The 18221-nt window shown below is 39.4% G+C and overlaps 2 protein-coding genes across 2 annotated transcripts; one reads left to right on the top strand and one right to left on the bottom strand.

The window, feature by feature from the left end:
* Positions 1–575: 575 nt before the first annotated feature.
* Positions 576–7100, top strand: LOC309506838 (rho guanine nucleotide exchange factor 28-like). Its single transcript, XM_082180794.1, has 12 exons — positions 576–743; positions 827–944; positions 1518–1772; positions 3665–3741; positions 3914–4095; positions 4419–4486; positions 4572–4739; positions 4815–4904; positions 5103–5215; positions 5447–5494; positions 5581–5682; positions 5832–7100. The coding sequence occupies exons 1-12, from the start codon at positions 642–644 to the stop codon at positions 6120–6122; spliced, it is 1614 nt and encodes a 537-aa protein (XP_082036920.1). The 5' UTR covers positions 576–641; the 3' UTR covers positions 6123–7100.
* A 58-nt stretch (positions 7101–7158) lies between these two features.
* On the bottom strand, positions 7159–18135 carry tektl1 (tektin like 1). The gene is made up of 8 exons (XM_082180802.1): positions 17281–18135; positions 13640–13915; positions 13417–13521; positions 13118–13274; positions 10130–10296; positions 9586–9681; positions 9026–9139; positions 7159–8057 (listed from the first exon to the last, which is right to left on the bottom strand). The coding sequence occupies exons 1-8, from the start codon at positions 17551–17553 to the stop codon at positions 7872–7874; spliced, it is 1374 nt and encodes a 457-aa protein (XP_082036928.1). The 5' UTR covers positions 17554–18135; the 3' UTR covers positions 7159–7871.
* Between the last annotated feature and the right edge of the window lie 86 nt (positions 18136–18221).

The raw sequence follows: 18221 nt of genomic DNA, 5'->3' as shown, positions 1-18221 counted from the left end.
TCTGATGATTCGTCAGCTCACGTATCATTTGACTTCTCTGCTGAATCTTGGAGCGCTGTTGTGGACACTGAATTCAGTAGGACACTGGACAAAGAGGTGGTCAAGAGGCAGGAGATCATCTATGGTCAGTAACGATTAACATATTGTTCATGAGTTTATTTGATAATATGAAATACACTGTTGTCTAAAAAAGTCTTTTGGATTTGATTTGATTGGATGCTTTAGTTAAGCCTAATTTGATTGGTTAGAGTTGTGTTTGTCGCAGAGCTGATGCAGACAGAATTTCACCATGTCCAGACTCTCTCCGTTATGGCTGATGTTTTAAGGCCGGGGATGTTGGAGGAAGTGCAGCTGGAGCAGGACACGATTGGTCAGATTTTTCCCAGGGTGGATGAGCTCTTGGTTTTGCATAGAAACTTTCTTATAGACATGGAGACCAGACAGAGGGTGTCTATCCACCCAGGAAAGCACAAGAACTACATCATCCTGCAAATTGGTGATATTCTGCGTCAACAGGCAAGTAAGAACCTAAACATCTGTAGACTTGACCAGTTTACTTATTGTGGCTGCACAAGTTTAGCTCTTCCCTTAGGTTCATTTAGCAATTGTGTGTGTAGTTCTCAGGCCCAAGTGCTTCTCAGATGATAGAGTTGTACGGCCATTTCTGCAGTCGTCATCCAGAAGCACTGAAAGTTTATAAGCAACAACTACAGAGCAACAGGAAACTACAATTATTTCTCAAAGTAAGTTGATTAAACACACACGAACACACTCATACGAAACAGTTTGAGTTTTATGTTGATGACCGTGTGTGTTGCGTCTACAGCAGCTGAGTACCAACTCTGTCGTCAAGCGTCGTGAAATCCCAGAATTCCTTTTGCTTGTTACCCAGAGAATTACAAAGTACCCTGTTCTGGTAGAGAGACTCCTTCAACACACCGATGGTAAGTTAAATCAGTTAAATATGAAAAATATTACTTTTGAAATTAGTTAACAATTGACATAATTACCATTATTAGTAACAATAAGTAAAATAGAAAACAACAGACGGTATGATCTGATCTCACCATCATCGAGTCTGTCTGTGATTACATGAAGAAACAGAAAGAAACTGTTTCTTCAAGTGTCTTGGAGATGTTGCCACAGTTCTTCTGGATTTAGTCTGTCTCAGATTTTCTGTTTCTTCATGTAATCACAGACAGACTCGATGATGGTAAGATTTCAAAAAAGAAGACAAATCTCACTGGATTATTACAATTAATGACAAAAGGAATGTTTGGAAATGTAAACTGATATTTCCCACTGACACTACAGCAAAATATATAAATAACTGGCTTAAAACCATTTTTTTGGTCAAAATACTAACGTGCCTAAGACATATGTATTTATATATTAACCTGAAAATCAAAGATACATATGAATAGCACTATTACATTATACAATTGATTAAAAAAACATGATATTTGATAAAAAGGGATCTGAATGGTCACCTTTGTGGTGTGCTGGCACTTCTGTAGACGGCAGTACTGAGCGCTATGATATCGCCGTGGCACTGGAGGGTCTGCGGAGGGTGATAGAAGAGGTGGAGCGGCATGTGGGAGATTATGAGAATGCACTGAAACTACAGGACATCATAAGTCGCCTAGACAACAAGAGCTGCACTCGCCTGAAGAACGGGGAGATCTTCGGCAAGCAAGACCTGCAGAAAACACACCGAACTCTTACACACTCTTCAGTGCTGACTTGTAGGACCACCTCTGGCAGACTGAGAGGTAGCCTATTACATTTCTCTGCTGATAACCGATAGCCGATTATTCAGAATGATATCTGCCTGCCGATAACGATAGTTTGATTTTCTTAAAGGAAAAATACTCTCACAGCTAATGCTGTAAACTATACTGGGAACCTTCTTATTTGATACATTACTATAATATTAGATGATAAAATAATTATTTTTTTAAACTATTATATTTAACTGTTATTTATTTTCAGATATAATAATTACACCAAAATAAAAACTGAAATGTTTGAATTCAACTCAGTTGCACATAAGATAGTTGTCTTAAACACTTGTCTTCATGACAAATGTATACAAACATACATATACACTCACCTAAAGGATTATTAGGAACACCTGTTCAATTTCTCATTAATGCAATTATCTAATCAACCAATCACATGGCAGTTGCTTCAATGCATTTAGGGGTGTGGTCCTGGTCAAGACAATCTCCTGAACTCCAAACTGAATGTCAGAATGGGAAAGAAAGGTGATTTAAGCAATTTTGAGCGTGGCATGGTTGTTGGTGCCAGACGGGCCGGTCTGAGTATTTCACAATCTGCTCAGTTACTGGGATTTTCACGTACAACCATTTCTAGGGTTTACAAAGAATGGTGTGAAAAGGGAAAAACATCCAGTATGCGGCAGTCCTGTGGGCGAAAATGCCTTGTTGCTGCTAGAGGTCAGAGGAGAATGGGCCGACTGATTCAAGCTGATAGAAGAGCAACTTTGACTGAAATAACCACTCATTACAACCGAGGTATGCAGCAAAGCATTTGTGAAGCCACAACACGCACAACCTTGAGGCGGATGGGCTACAACAGCAGAAGACCCCACCGGGTACCACTCATCTCCACTACAAATAGGAAAAAGAGGCTACAATTTGCACGAGCTCACCAAAATTGGACAGTTGAAGACTGGAAAAATGTTGCCTGGTCTGATGAGTCTCGATTTCTGTTGAGACATTCAGATGGTAGAGTCAGAATTTGGCGTAAACAGAATGAGAACATGGATCCATCATGCCTTGTTACCACTGTGCAGGCTGGTGGTGGTGGTGTAATGGTGTGGGGGATGTTTTCTTGGCACACTTTAGGCCCCTTAGTGCCAATTGGGCATCGTTTAAATGCCACGGCCTACCTGAGCATTGTTTCTGACCATGTCCATCCCTTTATGACCACCATGTACCCATCCTCTGATGGCTACTTCCAGCAGGATAATGCACCATGTCACAAAGCTCGAATCATTTCAAATTGGTTTCTTGAACATGACAATGAGTTCACTGTACTAAAATGGCCCCCACAGTCACCAGATCTCAACCCAATAGAGCATCTTTGGGATGTGGTGGAACGGGAGCTTCGTGCCCTGGATGTGCATCCCACAAATCTCCATCAACTGCAAGATGCTATCCTATCAATATGGGCCAACATTTCTAAAGAATGCTTTCAGCACCTTGTTGAATCAATGCCATGTAGAATTAAGGCAGTTCTGAAGGCGAAAGGGGGTCAAACACAGTATTAGTATGGTGTTCCTAATAATCCTTTAGGTGAGTGTATAATTAACAGTAAATAAGCTACTCTCTAGTGCTATTTGTAGCTAACTAATGAACTGTGAACACTGGATAACGTCAAAACGGCATTTATTGTTTGAATTTCGTGATAAAATGGACAGAATTTAAAAGCTGAGACTTCTTATCAGAAGTAACAAAGCACAAAGCTCTTTGTGATTATTGGATTGGAGGTGCGCTACAAATAATGTTTTTGCTTTTATCGGCTGATACCGAATTATTGGCCGATAACGGTCCATGCCTAGTTTGTATTCTTTCTTTTTTTCTTCATTAATATATTATTTAATTCCATTCCAGAATCCCATTCTTTCTCTCTTTTACAGATGTTCTTGCGCTGCTCCTCACAGATGTTCTGGCTTTCCTACAGGAGAAAGAGCAGAAGTTCGTCTTTGCCGCATTGGTACAGAAATATAGCCTACAAATGATATCGTTTTTTTTCTGTGCCCTTAGGATCATACATTTAGACCCTATAAAAAATGTAAATGCTATCAATATTATATTAAAATCAAAAAGGTTTTAAATATGCTTTAAATATAATGTTAAAATCAGTTTTAAATGTATTGTATCTTCAGGAGCAGAAGCCATCTGTGATGCCCTTGCGAAGACTCATTGTGAGAGAAATAGCCAATCAGGAGAAAGGATTATTTCTCATCAGTGGCGATTACTCTGTGGGGCCGGAGATGTATGAGATACACACACAGACTCGCGAGGAGCGTAACACGTGGATGACACTGCTGAGGCAGGCCACCGAGAGGTGTGTTAGGATTCTTTACTTGTTTTGAATGAATGAATTAAAAGTTTGGGTCAGTAAGATTTTTTCATATAAGAATGATTTTATAGAATATAAGTAATGGCGGCTGAAAATTCTGCTTTGCCTTCACAGAAATAAATAGTATTTCAAAATAAATAAAAATAGGAAACAATAATATTTCCCCATTTTACCGTTTTTTTTACTATTGTATTTTTTATCAAATAAATGCAGCATTGAGGAGTATAAGAGACTTCGTTTAAAAAAAAACATTTAAATAACTCTACCGATCCTAAACTTTGAATGGTGTATATTTATATTTGTTTCAGCCTTCCTGATGATCAGACCAAGAAGAATGAGGGGGAAATCAAAGTTAAGAAGATACAGAAATTACAAGGTAAACGTCCACGCATCTATCATCCATCTGTGCACGACTTTATTGTTCCTAATGTCTGATGTCTTGTGAATGTCTGTGCACGTAGAGGCGCTATTCTCTCTGGATCTGCAGGTGTGCTCTGTTATTGAGGAGAAGTTAAGGATCTGTAGAGGGACTGGTAGATGGAGTCTGGCTACTTGCCGCCTTCTTGTTCAACCCCACCCTGAAAACACCCCTCAGGGTGTCACATTACTGTCTGACGCACAGGAAGAGGGTAATGAATCTGTCTTTCTCTCTGCGGACACAGTCAGGTGTTACTGATTTTCATCAAAGTCTCTTTCTTTCCCAGTGGTGAAGCTGGCTATCACTTTGTTGTCTTGGCTTTTTCCTTGCATATGGGCACCAAATAACCATAACTTTGGCCAGGAAAGAGCAAACCGTGAGTAATCACTTTACCAACACTCAGATTGCTAAATACCAGTCAACAATTTATAGATCTATCTATCTATCTATCTATCTATCTATCTATCTATCTATCTATCTATCTATCTATCTATCTATCTATCTATCTATCTGTCTGTCTGTCTGTCTGTCTGTCTGTTTTATGCACACACAAATGATATCTATCTCTGTCCAGATAAAGAACAAAATTTGCCAAGTGGCAGGAGCAGGAGGAGTGCTATGGTAGGAACAGGGGTGGGGCCTCTTACAATAGCCCCGATAAGCCCCGCCCACCAGACTTATTTAAAGGTAAACACATCTGCAAGTGTTGAATTTGTGTTGAAAACATATTTGACCTTATTCTTGAAACACATGCATGTAATATTCTCTGACATTCTATAATATTCTAAAACATTCTTACGCAAATTTTCCGATTCAGTTCAATGGAATAATGTGTGTAATCAGTCATTTATGTACAAATTCTGCTTGTGGATCATAAATGAATCATGAATCATATTTAAATTTTTTCTACAAATCTAGGTAGCAGAGGGTGTTCACAACTTAATCCATATACTCTACAGTCTGCAGGTGGGAGTTATTGATTATCTTATAATTAATAACTGCTAAATGTGTATGTGTTTGTGTGAATGTATAAATATACTCTTATTTTGAAGGCTGCTATAATAATTCAAGACAGCTGCTTTGAAGTTCAAAATCTCCTTCTCCTCGAGGGAGAAGCTCCGCCCCCAAATCTTAGCGATTATGATGTCAAAAGGGTTGGTGTGGCAGTTTTTCTCACTGCATGTTTATTCTAAGATCTTTATCTAGAATGTGGTAGAGTTACACGTTGATATTATACATTGAAGTAGGGTTTATTTGAAGCATGTTTTCCAATGATTATTTACACTTATTACCGTCTCAACAGCAGAGTTTGGAGCCTGGTGTGGTTGGTGGGACTGTGGCTGTGCAGCAGAAAGAACTGGAGCAGAGAGAAAGAGAGCATGCTGAACTGATGGACAGACTGGTGAAAGAGGAAGAGCAGTTTGAGGAGGAACTGTGGCTGTTTGAGGAGAACATGAGGAAGCTGAGAGAAGAGGAGAAGAGAGTGATGGAAGAGAGGGAGACATTAAAAGAAGCGGGGAAGAAACTGGTGAAAGAGAGTAAGAGCCTGGAGACACAGATAAGACTCATTCAACATAACTCAAATCACCGTTAAGGCATTCTGCCTTTTAACATATCTCAGGAGTGCATTTATTTGTTTGTATTATGAGTTGCATCCCAATCCGCATACTTATGCACTAGTCTAGAGTTTTGTAGTATAAATATTGCGAGAAGTGTGTTCAAAATGAAAATTCCAAATATTAAAAGTACACTTTAAATACCCAGATGATGCACTTAATTAACCGAAAAACGAAGTGTGGAATGTTGGACACTTCATGCACTCAACATCAAGGGGGAGGGATATCAGACTCCCAATGTTGAATGAAGAAATAACCTTATAAAATTCATACACAACATGGTTGAGTACATAGTGCATAAGTACATAGTGTATAGTGGGACACGACTTTGGGGTCTATTAGAATAGGTTTTCATGCTTTTACATTGTTGCAGTACCTCTCTTCCCAGTCTTTTAGTAACGCTCTGAGCTGTGTTGATTGTAGAGACCATTGGTGGTTATGGTTCTACGATCTACTCAGGTTTATGGTACTTTTGGGAAATGCAGGACTGTTCAGTTCCCGTCTCTATAAAGCCCCTCCTTCCGAAAAGCGCAGTGTGTTGTGATTGGTCAGCTGGACCAATGTGTTGTGATTGGTCCATCGCTTCGAGCGTGTTTCAGAAATGTCACTACTAATGTAACCAGGCTTCACCCCCTTTTTTTTGTGTATACCTTAAAGGACAAGTTCGGTATTTTACACTTAAAGCCCTGTTTTCAGATCGTTTCTGATGAAATACAATGGTTAAGATTGAAATTTGGACAAATGCTGCTGGCCCGAGAATTTTCGGTTTCTGTGGTAGCACCCCCCCCCCCCCCCCCCCCCCCCCCCCCCCCCCCACCTCCACAATGGTTGCATAGGTGCACTGGAATAACCCTTCCTAAAACGCATTAAACTTTCGTTTACAAAGACGTGAAACTCACCGAGTGGTCAGGGGTGTTCACTGATATGCTCACACAAAAATCGCTGCAAAAGATTCTTTCCAACAGGTTTTATCGTAGTTTTTGTCCTTTAAGCATGAGGAATATCGTGACATGTACATTCCTGGAAGAACCCCAAGACTACATTCGAGGCGTTTCAGGGAGTTCAGAAACAGTGCGCACTGATATATAGAGACTAACTCCCTTCCCTTTGTAGTAGACTTTGTGCTTTGTTACTGATTTGTTAGACCTTTTCATGCTCAAACGGCAACATTAAACAAAAATGTAAAAAAACATAATAGGACCCCTTAAAAGTGTTTGTGTTATAGGGACATTGCTGTGTTTTACTGGCAGAGTTAAAGACAAGATCAGACCTTCAAGACCCAGATAAAGACCCGAATATTAAAGAACTAAAACAGAGAAAATGTAGCATATATCTTTGACATTTTCACATGTCTGTCACACATTTTTACGGTGGCCCAGTAGTGCACAACACAACGAAATTTAAAAAGCAAACATAAGTTCACAACACAACAATATCATGTCACAACACAACGGAAATGCTCCAGACCACTATGGGGTTCATGGGCCTTATGTTTGCTTTTTTAAATTTCGTTGTGTTGTGCACTACTGGGCCTCCGTACATTTCGCATTTATATTTCCTAACTATTATGATCAAAAATCTTTTTACTTTAAATGACACAGAAATCACCATACACTCATTTTGAAAACACCACATGGAAACTTTGTAATATATATAGAAAGACCCCAGATTTCTACCTTTAGAAAGTGAAGCACCGTCTTTATGATAAAATTGCTGTTATTAGAGTTTTAACTGGTTACAGGCCGGACAGACTGTGGACGTACGAGTCTACGCCGCAGCCTGACCACAGCAGAGTCCACACTGCCAGCGGCACGCTTTCCGTACATGTCTTCCTCCAGCTGCTGATGGGCAAACTGCAGCTCTGCAATCTCTTTCCCTGAGGATTCCAGATGTTTCCGGAGCATAGTACTGCCCTGAGAGTACAAGGGAAATGTATGTGTTAACAGAGCACTCATTGTAATTGTAAATGTAAATGTAAACGTCTTTAATTTAGACTATCAACCTATACTACTGTTCAAAAGTTTGGGCTCAGTAAGATTTATTTTTTAGAAAATGACAGTAAAGACATTTATAATGTTACAAAAGATTTCTATTTCAAATAAATGCTGATTTGAACTTTTATTCATCAAAGAATGCTCAAAAACTAAAATTATGGTTTCCACAAAAATATTAAGCAGCACAACTGTTTTCAGCATTAATAATAATAAAAATGTTTCTTAAGCAGCAAATCATCATAATAGAATGATTTCTGAAGGATCATGTGACACTGAAGTCTGGAGTAATGATATTACTGAAAATACAGCTCTGACATCACAAGAATAAATAAAATGTTCAAATATAGTCAAATAGAAAACAGTTATTTTAAATTGTAATAATATTGAACAATATTACTGTTTTTTCCCCTGTATTTTTTTTGTCAAATAAATGCAGTCTTGATGAGCATAAGAAACTTCTTTCAAAAACATTAAAAAAATCTTACTGACCACAAATCTATATATATTTTTTAAAATATGATGTACTGTTTGTGCTCTACATTATTATGCAATTGAATTATAATCAATCATACTGAAACTGCATATTCTCAAATATATTCTGAAAATCATTTTAAAATAAGTGTTTTGGGAGGACTTTTGTGCCATGTTGTAGTTCTTTGTAGTTTTCTCCCTTGATTAGTCTACCCAGGTATGTCTCATTTATGCTCTCTGCGCTCCCTGTGTTTCCCAGTTTTGGATTAGTTTGTTAAATGTTCTCACTGCGCTTAGATCCTCGCCCCAGCCTGCTTTCTCCAAATGTTACAGAACCAAAGACTAGGAAGTATTGCCCTTTATGATTGAAAGTTCATAAAGGAATTTTAGGTATGTCAGATTACAAAAAAGCTGACCCATGTTAGGAGGTCGGATTCCGGGAGCCCAACACTTGAATGCCGCCCATACAGCTGAGTCATAGGCCTGCTTAATCTCTCACGACAAAACAGATCAGCTCTGCAAACCGGGCCCTGCAGGGAGGGAAGGAATTCATCTTTAATAATCAATGAGTGAAAAAGTCAACATGTTATGCAGAATGTAGGATATTTAGCAGCACTTATAGGTTAATTTAGTGAACTGTTAGGCTATACATGGTTATAGGTAAGAGTTAATTAAGCGATAAGCCCCGCGAAGCCGTGTTTTACAGTGGATTTAGAACAGCCTAACAATGCCCCTTAGCTGTTCTAAATCCACTGTTAAACACAGCTTCAAGGGGCTTATTGCGTTTAAAAAACGGTTATCAGTATTAGTGAATACTGATAGTAATACTAATGTAAATGCGTTCACGGGTGTATGTTTGTTGAGTAATTTACAACGGCTTCGAACGCGGCTCAACCAATCAGAATCAAGGACTGGAACTATCCGTTTTATAAAATTGCTTTTACAATATCAATATGTGACCCTAAAAATAACATACCATAGCTCTGCCAAGACTGTAGCCAGCACACTGCATCTGTCTCTGTTTGCGGTAAATGGCCTGTCTCGTGGCAGCGGAGCTCAGTGTCAGATGTTGCTGATGAGGAAGAAGAGAAAGTATGTATACCTGAATACACTAAGCACCTTTAATTACCTTAGATCAAAAGTCACATTTAACTCCTCAAGTACAAAATAGGGTATTTTTCTTCCATTTCCAAATAAAATTATGCAAATTTCCATGGGATTTCAATGCCTGTAATTTGGAAAGTTCTATGTCCATTAAACAATTATTTTCCAGTTCAAAATAAGAGCACTGAAATGGAAGTCTTCTGTGATATAAATGTATTTACTGTCACTTTTGATCAATTTAATTTATCAAAGTATAAATTACTTTTAAAAAATAAATAAACTTTTGAACTGTAGTACATATCTTCATTGATTTTACCTTATTCAAATTCATTCTACAGAATTCTATCTGAGAATACTTAGAATTAGTAAACAATGATCCTATGTATTCCTTTTCTCTCTGCACTGTAATCACACACCTCCAGACGGATAGTTTCAGTGATTTTCTTCTGCAGGGCTTCGCTGGTTGATTGGTGCATATCTGTTTGCTTTTTGATGACATCACTCATGACTTGTGAAACGTTCTTTCTGAGCTGCTGAGATTCACGGAGTACGGTTGATGAAGAATCCAAAGCCTGTTTGCACTCTTAATGATGATGGTAAGAGACAGACAGAGAAAGATTAGAGACCAACAGTTGTTAGCTTATAAGTTGGACAAAAAGAGACTTTAAAGGCACACTATGCAGTTTCCGTTTTTCTCAAACAGTGACCCCTAGAGTCGCTGTGGAGTACTTGTATTTAACGTTACTGTCGTAAATACCACTCACGCAGAGCCGTCTCTGCACTCTTCCAACCGCGCTTTCTTCGTTTTCTTTGCCGACTCTGCCATGATTCACGTCTGAAATGCGTGCTAGTGTCTTCCATAGAGGCTTCTCGCGAGATTTGTCGGGGCACCACCTCTCAAACCTGCATTGCTGGTTGCCTAATATTGCTGGGGACTATTTTCAGGCGCTGCGTCATTTCATTACGCCTACTGGACTCATGGTACGGCAGCAAAGTTTCTTGATTATTACGCAGGAATGAGAGTATAGTTCCTAGCCATATCAGCCTAGAAAATCGCAACTTTTCATTTTTCGTCGGTCTTAGTACACGATGTAACTACAGATGAGTCAAGTTTTAAATAGGAAAAATATCTAAACTCTTTGGTCATTTTTTTGAGAGAGATGCTAATGGTCCTGTCCGATTCAATGATCTATGCTAAGCTATGGTAAAAGTGGTACCGCCAGACCCGGAGATCGGCTGAATGGATTCGAAAACGGTAAAACTCAACTGTTTAACTCTGGGGGAGTTGTAAAATGAGCCTATTTCCAAAAAAAGTGGAGTATCCCTTTGCAGCATCTTGCAGGTTTTTTTTCTTTCAAAATTAATATATAAACTTGTATGAAAATACAGTATGAAAAGTTAATGCAGGATTTAAAATTGTTTTGCAAGACATAAGGGCACAAATTTAGTAGAAACGTGACAGTTTCCTTGACCGTGTTGAAAAAGCTGTTTTTTCATCATCGCGTCATATGACATCACCCGAGGGAGTCGACACCGGCTCTGCGTTCGCTCAGTGCGGAGTAGGTTGGTATTCAGTTGGAGCGGTCATGATTCAGTGTGTTTTCGGTGCTTATTGTATTTCAATTAATCATCGTCGTGGTAAATGATTGTGAATTATGGCCTGTCAGGACACCGAGTCCACAGGTTTCCGAATAAGAAAAAGGACGGTGCGATCTTCCGTGCCTGTAATGAACTGCGTTTTGTGCAGGGTAAGAGACGGGACTTCACTTCTGCTTTGAATAACGCGGTAGTGTGTAGCATTCACTATAACGTTAGACCAGATGATTATAATCCCGGCGATATGTGCACACTGTCCCGGCTCCTTCATCGGGTCGCCCGGTGACGGTCCGCCGTCAGCATGTGGTTCGGCCGCCAGCGGGAAACATGACGCTCACGGATCCGTCACACATCACTTATTGTACATCTGTTTTACAAAATGTGCCTTGTCTTAATTTAATTCATTAACATATCCTACATAAACTTGTAATGTAATGCATTTATGTGTTTGTTATTAGTCTGCAGCCGACACATTATTATTATAAATATAATATATTATGTTCTATAATTCATTTTCAATCTGTACAAACCGACTTTAATGTTTGTGTTGGCTGTTTCTACATATAAAGTTTTTATACAATAAGACAGTTGTGATTGTGATCATTCTTTTTATTCATCGTCACCAAATGGGTCAATTCAAAGCCTTTATAAAGTCCCTCTTCCTCTGGAAACTGTCTCCTAATGGCTGACACACATAACACATGCAGGTAAGGGTCTAAGTACTAGCTTTGCTATTGCCTGATACATGATGATAATAATATGTACAGTATTGTGATCTGAGCATAGTGTTATACATATCGTCGGCTAACGTGAATACATCTATAAGCTAACGCTGTTCTCTCGCTGTTACGGACTGTTCAGAGACACGAAGGTTTAGATCCAAGTGCAGCTTTATTTGAGGGCAATCCAGAGGCGTAATCCAAGATACAGGCAAGGGTCATACACAGATAGGCAGTCCAACAAAAGAAACAAACAAACAAACAAACAAAACAGGCAGGGACCAGAGGCAAGAGAGTAATCCAGGGAACAGGGCAAGATATCCAAAAACCAAGAGACAAGGAAACCAAGAGAATGCTCAGAATTGCAGTGTAACACTAAAACAAGACTTCGCAGTGAGTGAATGAATGAACATGGTATAAATAGACTGAGACTAACAGGGTGATGGGACACAGGTGAATGCAATCAGTGATAATGAGGTACAGGTGACTGTGATGAGTGATCAGAGATGAGTCCGGGCAGTGAGTATGGGAAATGTAGTCTGAGAGTGAAAGTGAGTGTCTGATGTCGAGTGCCCTCTGGTGGCTTTCCAGGGCACTCCAGCTGGTGACCGTTACACTCGCCCTGTTCTCCTCACACCACAACTCACCATTGTTCTGTCTAACCCTGGCCTGTCCTGCTCACTTGGCTTCATATCAGGCTCATAATTATATGATATCATCATATATATATCAATTACATGAATTATATATATCATACGAGTAAACATTTAGGCTACAATTTCCTCAGCTTCCGAGCTGTCATTGCAATCCATTGCTTTCGGTGATTTTTTTTTTTTTTGTTTACTTTGACCGCTCTCCCTCGTGTTACGTCACTTCCGGTTCGGCAGTTTTCAAATGCGGAAGTAACATTTTCTCACAAAAACTACTCCAGAAGCCTAAATAGCGTTTTATAAGTATATGTTTATATTTAAATCTAGTTCCTACATTATTTTTCTATACATTGGCTTACTGGGTACTCTAACCTGCAACATGCCCTTTAGGGTACAAACTTGCATAGTGTGCCTTTAATATAAAAGTGTCCTGGTGTACCTGGAGTGAACGGTCCGGTGGGGTCAGGTTTCTGTGAGAGGGGTGAAGGATAGGTTTTCACACCCGCTGAGAGTGAGCCATGCTGGGGAAGCAGATCTATTACTCTGGATCTCTCAAAGGCACAATCCAACAACTGCTTACTGCTCTCAGCCAAAACCTAAAAAAAATAAGACTTTTTTTCAGTCTTGAAGAAACGATTTAATTCTACTGAAGATGCAAGTTCAACTTCATGCATTTTGTGTGAAAACAATTACAGGCATCCGACATATCTTAAATATCCAGCAAGGCCTATTTTTCACCTGTTGTTGAGTTAAAGTCTTCCTCAACATGCTCTCCAGTTCTACTTTTAGCACATTCAGGACTCTTCGTTCATTGTGTAGAAGATCATCGGCTCCATCCCGTATCTTGACAAAACATTTAGTGGAAGCCATGATTTTTGCACTCTTTATTTTTCTTTATTCATCACGATGAGATTTAATACATTTTGAAGATTCACATTTTGTTTATATTGTGGCTACTCACGGTCTCTGTCGTGGCTGGTCGAAATGTCCTGCCATCAGCACTTTGCTGATTGACCTGCAATGCTTTCCTCAGACTGCGGAGTAATTTCTCCAGTCGTTCCCTTTGATGCTCCACCCTGGTGTCCTCCTGTGTGACCCTGCCTGCTTGTCTGCGCAGGTGACCCTCCACCTCTCTCACACCCCGCATATATTCAGCCACCATACCTGCGCTGACCACCGCACTCTGATCACGCAGGACCGGCGGGGGAAAGGGGCCAATAATGATTCTGGAAGTGAGCTATCAAAGAAAAACAAAGCTGTAGTTATCATGCAATGTTGGAATTTGTAATAGAATCCTACTGAACATGTACAGTACATTTACCTTCAGACAGTTAATTTGCGTATGCAAATGCATAATTTTAGTGTTTTCATACACTACCTTTCATAAGTTTGAGGTCGTAAATATTTTTTCTCTCTCTTTTGCTCACCAATACAGTAAAAACAGGATTGTGCTTTATTTTAAGGTGTCTGTGTTACAGTGTAATTATATAATTAAGTACTGAGTAATAATAGGTAACTACATGTAATTTCTATAGGGCTAGGACAAGGGTGTGGTTTGGGGATAGTTGGATGTAATTATGCATAATTTATAGTAATTAATATAATAACTACATGTAATGTGTAAAGGACACTAAAATAAAGTGTTACCTAAAACGGTAATATTGTGAAATATTATTACAATTTAAAATAACTTTTCTATTGTAATATATTTTAAAATATACTAGTGGTTGATTGAAATTGGTTTATTAGTGGTCAATAATCCAGTGTAAGTTGGCTAATGGTCGGTATCACCTACATAATATCCCCTATAAAACTATTTATAATATCACCTTAAAATCAACATGATGATGGAAAAGAATATTTGATGTTTGTGGAAAAATATTGGATGGAATAAAAATTATGTAAGTTAATGCTTTAGCATTCCCACGAGAAACTTTGCGTCCGTTAGCGAAACATTTGCGTATCTCAGGGGAACGCAAACGTTTTGCGAAAGAACGCAAAAGCATTGGAATATTAGCCTAGTCTATTTTCTGTGATACGGATACAAACTTTAACTAGATGCGAAAGTTCGTCGAGACAAACTTTAAGTTGGCTTGAGAAAGTTTGGACCAGAATGTTTTATGCTAGGCAGTTGCTAGGAAGTTATGGGTGCTCGTTATGGTGTTGCTAGGCAGTTGCTAGGGTATTCTGGGTGGTTGCATTTGGGGTTGCTAAGCGGTTGCTAGGGTATTCTGGGTGGTTGCTAGGCGGTTGCTAGGGTGTTCTGGGTGGTTGCTATGTTGTTGCTAGGCGGTTGCTAAGGTATTTTAGGTGGTTGCTAGGGTGTTGCTAGGCGGTTGCTAGGGTGTTCTGGGTGGTTGCTATGGTGTTGCTAGGCGGTTGCTAAGGTATTCTGGGTGGTTGCAAGGCGGTTGCTAGGGTATTTTGGGTGGTTGCTAGGCGGTTGCTAGGGTATTTTGGGTGGTTGCTAGGGTGTTCTAGGTGGTTGCTAGGCGGTTGCTAGGATGTTATGGGTGGTTACTAGGGTGTTCTGGGTGGTTGCTAAATGAGTCTGCGAACGGCAGTTTGGTTTAGTCTTCAAGGTGTTTAGATTTGAATTTTTGTCGGTTGGTTAGTTTGAAAAAGTCAATGGGAGTTTTTCCGAGTTTTGATCGTCATTTTTAGGAAAACCGTAAGTCCGATCAGTTAGAAAAGATATAGCATACCGAGTCAGAATAGTCTGAAGGTCTGAGCCGAGTTTGGAGTATGTAGAGTTAAAGCTCTAGGCTGTATTAAAGTTATAACAAGCTAACTTAATTAATGTTGTTTTATTACGAAAATGTATTTAGACATTCAGACTCAAGAGTCATAATAACATAACGTTCCTGTACAACAAAAATGACAATTCGCAACAATATGGTGAAAACGTCATGGGACGGCGCAACGCTGTTGCCAATATTGGCCAATCAGAAACCCAAACTGTCCGTTTAAGCATATCCTATCACAATATGATAGGTAGGCTAACCCACTGCGCAATGTGACGTCGTAGTGACGTCATTTTCATGTAATTTTTGGACGTCCAAATTTGGTCCATTGAAGGGGTTGTTTTGTAACGCCAGGCGACGTCTTTTTTCGACGTCTTCCGCACGTCATTTTTCGACGTCTTTCGCACGTCATTTTTCGACGTCTTCCGCACGTCATTTTTCGACGTCCATCCACAAAAGTTTGTTTACAATAAATCGCGCTCAGTGCTCTCAAACAAAACATCGGCTACACACACACACACACACACACACACACACACACACACACACACACACACACACACACACACACACACACACACACACACACACACACACACACACACACACACACACACACACACACACACACACACACACACACACACACACACACACCTTGCTTTACCTGGGACTCGAACTCGTGATCATCTGCTCCACGTGCCAACGCCCTACTGTTTGAGCTACAGAGAGAGTGATATAATTTATGATTATCGCGTTTAGGCTAAAAATAGGTTCGGCGCTTGGATCACGAGCATCTTGCAGTACATTTAAAATATTTAAAATATAATATTTTAAATATTTTAAAAATATATTACATTTTAAATATAGCGATTTGGAAACGTGGATGGAGCAGTGAATAGGTTCATTACACAGCAAAATGACACGACAAACTCGCGTTTTGGAAAAGAGCTCTTCATTTGTAAATTAAAAAAAATTATAATAATCATGTAAATTTCCTGCACCTGTCATAGACGTCCAAAAAATTACCCAGTTCAGGTCCAATGTTGAACGTAAATATGACGTCCAAGTTGGGTCATGGTTGGACGTCCAAATAGTGGACCTAGTTTGGACGTCGAAAAAAATCACCCAGTTCAAAGGTCCAATGTTGAACGTCAATATGACGTCCAAGTTGGGTCATGGTTGGACGTCCAAATAGTGGACCTAGTTTGGACGTCGAAAAAAATTACCCAGTTCAAAGGTCCAATGTTGAACGTCAATATGACGTCCAAGTTGGGTCATGGTTGGACGTCCAAATTGTGGACCTAGTTTGGACGTCGAAAAAAATTACCCAGTTCAAAGGTCCAATGTTGAACGTCTATATGACGTCCAAGTTGGGTCATGGTTGGACGTCCAAATAGTGGACCTAGTTTGGACGTCGAAAAAAATTACCCAGTTCAAAGGTCCAATGTTGAACGTCTATATGACGTCCAAGTTGGGTCATGGTTGGACGTCCAAATAGTGGACCTAGTTTGGACGTCGAAAAAAATTACCCAGTTCAAAGGTCCAATGTTGAACGTCTATATGACGTCCAAGTTGGGTCATGGTTGGACGTCCAAATAGTGGACCTAGTTTGGACGTCGAATAGATGTCCAGAATTGGTCATGGACCGACGGACCCAATATAGACATGATCTGCACGTCTATCCGACGTCCAATGTTTAGTGGGTAAACGACTGGGGAGATAATTACATGTTATTTGTGTATATTCACATGCAGATTATTATTCCATACTTGAGTTTGTAAATTTATATTGTTTAAACTTGCTTTTTAAAAGCAAATCAGCCACCTATAGCATGGCTACTTCTGAGTTACTTTACCATACTTCCAGTGTATTTAGGTCGGAATTCATCTTTCTTTTCCGAGTCACTCTCACTGTGGTCCTTTTCGTCACTGCAAGCTGTTAACTGAGGAATTGTGTGGGTAAATGTCCCACCGCTGTGGCTGCGGTAGCGTGTAGAAGAGTGCAGTTGATCTACGCGAGTTTGACGCGTCAGATCCGCGGCGCGCAGAATCGAGCGGACCGTCGCGTCCTTCCAGCCTTTAGATCCCACAGCCACAGCCGGAGATGCGGACCGGACGGATCGCTTCATGGTCACAGTACTGAACTACGACAGCTTTACCATCGGTGGAACTACCCGAATAACTCCAAATTGTTTGGGTTAAAAAGTGTTGGTTGTCTCCAACGCAACAGTTCCTCAAGTGACCGGGGACGCGCACAGAGCTCTGATTGGGTAGCGCGAGACACACTAGTGAATGAGCGTCAATGTTCAGTCAGATCCATTCATACTGCAACTCAATCAGTGAGATCCTGTTACATGATGTGAGCGGATCGTATGCTGTGATGTAGAACAGATACCCTAAATTAGTCTGTCACACCATATCAATTATTAAAATAAAGATTTATTTTGACGCATGGATGGAGGCATAAAAAAAAATAAAAAAAATGCTAGCTTTAATATCAGATATTACAAGGCCTACTGAAGAATTTCTGATGAAAACCAATCACAATTCAACACACTCCACCACTGGCATTAATATTACATTTAAATGCATTTTACATTGAAAGAAATAACCCATACTTTGATCAAAATCAAATTATTTGTAACTATATATTGTACCTTTATAATTAAAAAATATTTATAAATACACACTGTAATTTAAATATATATACATATATATTTCAAGGATTTGTATTATGTTGAAACCTATAGGAAATAGATATACTTATATTATATACTTAAATATATTTTTTTTAAAT

This window comes from Leuciscus leuciscus, assembly GCF_965113295.1.
Source record: "Leuciscus leuciscus genome assembly, chromosome: 9".
In the NCBI taxonomy this organism is placed as follows: domain Eukaryota; kingdom Metazoa; phylum Chordata; class Actinopteri; order Cypriniformes; family Leuciscidae; genus Leuciscus; species Leuciscus leuciscus.
This window is presented reverse-complemented; position numbering and strand designations above follow the sequence as displayed.

Coding starts and splice junctions, on each gene's coding strand:
- LOC309506838 (XM_082180794.1), top strand. CDS start 642: ATGATAGAGTTGTACGGCCATTTCTGCAGTCGTCATCCAGAAGCACTG. Junction 3,742..3,913: donor AGTTCGTCTTTGCCGCATTG/GTACAGAAATAT, acceptor TTGTATCTTCAG/GAGCAGAAGCCATCTGTGAT. Junction 4,740..4,814: donor GTCTGACGCACAGGAAGAGG/GTAATGAATCTG, acceptor TTTCTTTCCCAG/TGGTGAAGCTGGCTATCACT.
- tektl1 (XM_082180802.1), bottom strand. CDS start 17,553: ATGAAGCGATCCGTCCGGTCCGCATCTCCGGCTGTGGCTGTGGGATCT. Junction 13,522..13,639: donor GACCAGCCACGACAGAGACC/GTGAGTAGCCAC, acceptor TGTTTTGTCAAG/ATACGGGATGGAGCCGATGA. Junction 13,275..13,416: donor AGACTTTAACTCAACAACAG/GTGAAAAATAGG, acceptor TATTTTTTTTAG/GTTTTGGCTGAGAGCAGTAA.